This window comes from Monopterus albus, unplaced genomic scaffold, assembly GCF_001952655.1.
Source record: "Monopterus albus unplaced genomic scaffold, M_albus_1.0 scaffold267.1, whole genome shotgun sequence".
Taxonomy (NCBI): Eukaryota; Metazoa; Chordata; class Actinopteri; order Synbranchiformes; family Synbranchidae; genus Monopterus; species Monopterus albus.
This window is the reverse complement of record NW_018128147.1, coordinates 1,387,886-1,395,137: the sequence shown is the minus strand read 5'-3', so window position 1 is coordinate 1,395,137 and position 7,252 is coordinate 1,387,886. Positions and strand designations below refer to the sequence as shown.

At 40.1% G+C, this 7,252-nt stretch overlaps 1 protein-coding gene across 2 annotated transcripts in view; it reads right to left on the bottom strand.

The window, feature by feature from the left end:
- Positions 1-7,252, bottom strand: part of tiprl (TIP41, TOR signaling pathway regulator-like (S. cerevisiae)) — a 46,188-nt gene that overhangs the window by 29,561 nt on the left and 9,375 nt on the right. For both annotated transcript variants that reach the window (XM_020621742.1, XM_020621741.1), the window contains exon 2: positions 1,524-1,651. In XM_020621742.1, coding sequence (XP_020477398.1) covers positions 1,524-1,648 — 125 coding nt within the window. In that variant the 5' untranslated portion in view covers positions 1,649-1,651. The remainder of the gene's footprint in view (positions 1-1,523; positions 1,652-7,252) is intronic.

The window sequence follows — 7,252 nt, the reverse complement described above, 5'->3', positions numbered from 1 at the left end:
TTAGTGTCAAGTTAATAATAAACTATGCTCAAACATGAACCATAAACACAAAAATGTAAAATATACAAAATATATATTATATCAATTAATGAAATAAAACTCAAGCTCACAGTGATGCTTCTAAGAATGACATATGAAATAATCAGAGTAAATTTCACATCATGATGTAACAGAAACGTCACATATGGCAGGAAGATGAATCATGCACTAACCCATTTCCGATCTAAATCATTCAATTAGTAAAATCCTTACCCTCTTACTTGATCTGGCTGCAACACACAAACCATGTTAAAGCTAGTAAGAGGACCTGCATCTAGCTTTAATCTGTAAAGAGAATTAGATTGACTGTTTAGAAAAGCATAAAATTGCCACACAGCCTATGAAGAAGCAGAAACAGATCAAGAATGGCAGAGAAATGGAAGTGAAGAAAAGCACCACTGAGCCAAGATGTAATTAGAAAGTTCCATAATGGTGGCAGGGACACTGTCTGCCAGGCGACCGGGCCTGAGGCTGCTGTCATACCCATGGTCTGCTGGTCCACTCTGACAAACTCATTTACGCTGACCACCTAATTACTATAATGAACCATCAGAGGCACAGATAAAACTAAAACAACTCTTTATTCAACCTCAGCCATGATGGTGGAATCACTCCCTGGGTGTTACTCTGGCTTTTATTATACTGCCACTCCACAACTGGATTTGTGGAGTATTAGAGCAGTTTGGGCTTTAGATTGAAAAATTGATAGATACTGTGAATACCAAAAACTATTGTGAAACAGTTTTCAGTCACCAAACAGAGCCTGTACTGTCCATTTTAGTGACAGACAGGTGCAAGACGTAATGACTAATGACAATTTTAATGACATACTTGTTATGAAACAAAAATCAAATATTGCAGCTAGAGATGATAATTCAGCACTCTGTGTCTTCACTGTTTTGGGATTCTCTGCCCACCCCCTTCTTCTTCTTTTGGTCTATCCTCAGTGAGAGTTTACTTAACCTCTTCATATATGCATTTGCACATACAGTATATGTGTTTCTACCTGTGTGTAAGATGTGTGTTTATGCCCACTCCCAGCTGGTGAACAGCTGAGGATTGATGTACAGTAACTCAGAGAATGCTGATGGACAAAAATGCAATGTGATTGTCTGGGAGTTTTAACACACACACACACACACACACACACACACACACACACACACACACACACACACACACACATATATAGATATATATCCATTTCACAGCAATTCATTATTGAATATCAGCCCCTTTAAAAATCAGTTGATATATGGTTGTCACCATTTACCTGTAGATCCTCAAAAATACAGAGCTATCTTCACTCGGCTGCTAGGCAGTAAACTAGTCCATCTTTTCATACACAGTCTAGAATCAAAACTAAATATCTGTTGAGATTAACAAAGCTGAGGCTATATAATGAATAAAAGCTGACTACCAGAGTGAATTTACCATGTAAATTTTAGAACATAAATAGATATACAAAAAAGGGAACATCTCACCGTTCAATGTCTTTGGATTTCATGATGTGGTTCTTTGCAGCAGTTATTTTCCATGGTCCAAAGGTAAACTCCTGCTTACTGCTCTTAAAACCGTGTGACATCATCATGGACATAGAGGCCAACATCAACTACAAGAGATAACAAATTTTAAAAAAATGTGGCAGTTCCACTGACTGATTGCACCTGCAGGAATTGCCTCATGCAACAATGGCTGAAAGAAACAAACACTGATGGTTCAAAGACATTCCTCAATAACTGCGCCTGGTTTTGAGGATATATTTTCCCTATTGCTGCTGCACTGTAACCAGAGAAAGTGGAGGGAAATACAGGGCCCCAGGTTACTGCATGTCACGGACTCACTGTTTTACCTGACCAGGTCTAACTTACAAGCAGCTAGTGAAGCCCCCCTGGGGCAGTTAGTGATCAGCTCATCAAGGCCGGATTCCCCTGAAGCACAGTACCTGCTTGGTTTGACTGCTAGAGGCCAGTGTGTCTGCCACATGTGGTGTTGCCAGTTAATGAGAGGATTAACGAACCTTGATGTTAATGTCGGCGCTACGTTACCTGTTGTTTAAAAACACATGTTGCAGGTCTGTTAATGCCTTGTTTCTGTAACGTTAGAGAAAATTGTTGTAAGGCTGTAGAAGCTAATATGTCTATGGAGGAGAAATTCATATTCATTAATGCCATTGCAGTTTTTCGTGCTATCCAATTTCGACACAACACTGGTAGCAGGAGGTGTGTGCGTTCATGAACTATCCACTCATTTTTAGGAAGAGGTCCTTGAGTTTTAGAATAACTAGACTATTTGGAGTTATGAAGGGTGCCAAGCTAATCTAGAGGTACCCAAGATTAAACATTAAATAGCTGGAAATGAGCAAAATGAGCAGCCATGGGGACTTTAAATAACAATAGGAGGGCTGCAGGCAACAGATTGTCACAGAGGGCGCAGTCCTGTCGCACTTAAACTGGCTCTATCAGACAATGTGCAAAATCTCCTGCATCACATTTCAGCAATATCATGTTATGACATGAGAATATGTACCACTGTATTTCTTGAAATAAGCCCTGGAGCGATTTAAATCATATACAGGAAATAGCACCACCAAATTTTTTCCTTTACTATAAATGATTTAAAATAACATTTTGATGTTATACTTCACTCTGTCTCGACTACTTCAGACCAATGACACTAATAGAGTGAACAACATGGATTTAAAATCTCCACTCTCATCACGATAAAACCCTATACTGATTCTCTTTGCCAGTGATCCCATGTTTGCCGATACTTAAAAATATGTCGCAATACAATTTGATTCATGGGCCTGCAACCCTCTTCTTCTTTTTCTGCTTTCAGCTGTTCCCGTTAGGGGTCGCCACAGCAAGTCATCAGTTCCCACTGAACCGACAATGTGCACGTTTAACTCGCCATGTTTTACAGATGCCCTTCCACATAATGTCTAATTTAGAGTCGCCAACCAACCTAAGCGGCATATGTTTGGACTGTGGAAGGAAACTGGAGCACCCAGAGAAAACCCACGTAGGCACAGGGAGAACATGCAAACTCCGCACAGAAAGGTCAGCTGGGGCTACGATCCATATCAAGGGATATTATCTGCGTCTTTCACACACTTATATTTTTATTAACTAAAATGTAACAGAAGTATAAATTATAAAATTTATTGAGCTCCTTCATTCACTTTCAAGTGCTATTAAAATGCAAATAAGGACCAAAGATGACCTTCCAATTCAATATAAACTTTTTTAAGACAAGCATTTACACTGTCACAAATACAAAAAAAGTTCCTGATGGGAGAGTTTACTTTATCTGTGTATTTTTTTTGGCTGCTACAGGCTGAGGCCATTTGTCATAGAAAGTGTTTTGTCACTTGTCCCTCTCACACAACAGATAAAACTGCAAGTGAGGCACGTCACCCATGACACTTTCTACACTACAAGTTTTTTCTCTCTGGTGCATTTAATCCCCACAGACTATTTGTCTGGTCGCTGTCCTGATGACATATGGCCGTCCTGAATACAGTGAAGCTGGATTGAATAGATCAAAGTCTTCAGTAGCTTATGTGCTGCTTACGTCTCACTTTTAGAGTGAATGCCCAGTTTCAGAATGCTAGCTGCACTGCCTGGTGCCTGTTGTGCAGTTGAAAAGAAAAAAATAAATAAACAAACAGCTTCACCAGAAATGCATACATATGTGGCGAGCTGTCAGAATAAAAGCATGCAAAACATCAATGCTTATGTTTTGCATCAATATCATCAGATCACAGGGTGTTCAATCAATGCATCGATCCTGATCAATGGATCATTACACCCCTAATTCTGAATACTATTTTACAATCAATATTTAAGATAATGCCAGCCCACAAGTTAGGCTATAGGTTCTCTGTTCATCTGTTTACCTTGGGGTAGCCTATGTGCTAACAGCATTCCTACTTTAGTAACCTACCAGCTGCCAACATTAGCTTTAACTTTATATAATAGGTTACCTAGCTAGCAACTGTGTTACCACATATCCTGAACAGAGGACCTAACTTGTGGACTGTCAATATTTTAAATATCAATAGTAAAATGATATTTATAATACAACACAGGCATGTTCTGATTAAAATGAAGATAAAGCCACATGACACCGGAATTTATTCAGTCAAGGTGATGAGCAATTTTATCTCTGGAAAAAAGGCCTGAAAAGCCAAATGCCTGAGTTTTCCACCTGTTTGTAAACATACAATACATTTGTGGATCTCAGAGTGAGATAATCCTTTCAAAACTTGCACACGAGCATAACGTGATTCATCTGTGCATGTAACGATCTGTAAATACATTTTCAAGAACTGCACACACAAATCATTTTTACACATTTGTAAATCTGGTTTTTGTTTGTAGATCAACAAATGCATTTGTGGCCTTCAAGGGACACACACAAATTTGTTTTTACATGTTTGTAACCTTGTCTGTATTTGCTGCAGCCGGTGGACAAACAGACAACACAGTCTGCTGTTATCCAAAGATTATTTATGAGGTAAAGAGGCATCACTCTGTAACACCACCGAATAACTGGAGTGAATGGAGTGTTTCTCTGAGCTGCCAACAACTCCAACAATGTGAAAGGCCTTCAAAGGTAAAACCAGTTGATCTCACATCAATGATGGAAATATAGTACATTCTGAAGGATTATTTACACACAAATGGCTATGAAGATCCATCTTCTGTTGATCTTTTACATTAAAATATTATCTAATAACTTTTTGTTTTGTTTTTCAACCCAAATTACTGCCAGATGGGCAAAGAGGTACCTCTAGCTGCAGCATAACCTCAGCTGTTAATGGAGATGTATCTAATAATGTCAAGTCAAGTGTTTACTGTCATATGGACTGTTAACACCTCTACCCTCAGGCCAGAGGTTCAGGAGTGTGAAATGCAGGACCTCTAAACTGAAAAACTTTCTTTCTGACTGCCATCAGACTCCTAAACCGCTGACTCAGGAACTACCTCATGTAATTCCACCTTTACTGTTTACACACTCAGTTTGCACAGGCATAATTGCACACTCACTGCTGACCATTTGCATAGCATACATTCCCTCTTCACTACGCTGTTCTTGTTGTGTTTTTCATTATGCTTCTTTCATTGGCTGTTTTAAAGTGCCTCAGATTTTGTGATTTAGATTTTATGTTACCTACATATCTACTTTATATTTCACTTATATTGTGTGGCATTTGTGTGGATGGCAAGTTAAGAATTTCATTGTACAGGGGAACACGTGTCCTCACTGTACATGCGTCTTACGCTGTTGCACTTCAGCTTGCCAAAGCAAAGAAGCCCTTAGCAGATGGCGAACTTATAAAGAGGTGTGCCATTGAAATGGCCAAAGCTTTTGGGGACAATAACCTGGTGAAAAACTTTGAAGTGGTCTCATTGTCTCATTGCACGGTGACTCAGAGTTTTTGACATTCACAATCATATCGAGGGAAAAATGAAACAAGTTATGCATGACTGCAAGTACTTCTCCTTGGCCTTGGATGAGAGTACTGATGTGACGGACGTTAGCCAGCTACTGATTTTTACAAGAACCATTGACGGTTCATTTGAAGTGCACGAGGAGTTACTAAAATTGGTGTTGTTGCATGACACCACCAGGGGCACGGACATTTTTAATGCCGTTAATAATGTTGCAAGAGCATACCGGGGCTTTGACAAGCTGTCAGCAGTTGTTACGGATGGCGCACCCGCGATGCAGGGGAGACACACCGGATTTGAAGGGCTCCTTCAACAGAACAGAGCAAACTGCCCTATACTGCACTGTATCATACACCAGGTTAGTAGGCCTAATATTATTATTTGACATGAAAGACAAACATAGGCTAATTTTAAAGGTTAAATGTAATCTTCATTTATCTCCACAGGAGGCCCTATGTGCCAGGACGCTGGACTTTAGCCACGTTATGGATTTAGTGACTAAAATAACAAAGCTCATCCGTGGTGGGAACAGGTCTCTCAGTCACAGGAGATTTTTAGCCTTTCTGGAGAAGTGGACGCAGCGTATGGGGATTTACAAATGCACACCGATATCTGATGGATGAGTTGAGGGAAGTGTATTGAGCGTTTTTTTGCACTGCGCTCCAAAATACCTGTGTTTTTGGAGGACAGCGTTCATGGTGATACAAGTGCCTACTGCAGGAAACTCAAAGACACTGCATTCCTTTGCGACATTGCCTTCCTTACGGACATTACCTCACATCTAAATCACTTGAACACAAATTTGCAGGGGAAACACCAAACTGTGTGTGAACTGTATGCACACATGACCACATTTCAGAATAAACTAGAACTGTTTTGGGAAGGTTTTTCATCCCGTTTTCTAAACTTGACACACTTTCCCGCCTGTGAGGAGAAGCAAAAAATGTCCCTAAGTGTGAGGAATTACTTCACAAATATAAGGCCGACATCAAAAAATTGCAGAATGAGTTCAAGCATCGTTTCCAAGATTTTCACATGATGCAGCCACGAATAGCTGATGCTGTCAGTGAGCAACCCTCAGAATTGCAGCTTGAACTCTGCGATCTGCAGTCAGACCCATTTTTTCAAGCAAGGCGCAATGAGAAGGGAAATTCATTTTGGAAACTGCTACCAGAGTCTCGTTTTACCCCCTGAAAGATTTTGCTCTCTCAATGTTCAGTATGTTTGGGAGCACATACATTTGTGAAAGCAGTTTTTTAACAATGAAGCACATCAAGTCAAAAGAAAGAAACAGGCTCAGGGATGACACGCTTTTTCATCTGATTCGGATTGGATGCACAGAGTTTGACATTGACATTCAGTCTATTGTGCATCAGCAGGCAAAGCCACGAGTATCTCATTGAGAGAGTCAGGTCCTACTGAAAGCTGTGGATGAGATAGCATGTATGTGGAAATTAACAAATAATTAGTTGCACTTTATATTTGGGTGCTGTTTTGCAGTTCTGTGTTGCTGTTTTGCAGCTCTGTGCCCTCATGAGCATGTATGTGGTAATTAAATAATTAGTTGCACTTTATATTTGGGTGCTGTTTTGCTGTATGTTGGTTCAATATACACACACACACACACACACACACACACACACACACACACACTAAAAAAAAATTCCCCACTCGCACCCACTTTGGGGCGGTCTTGTATTCCTTCCTTCAAGCTCGGGTCCTCTACCAGAGGCCTGGGAGCTTGAGGGTCCTGC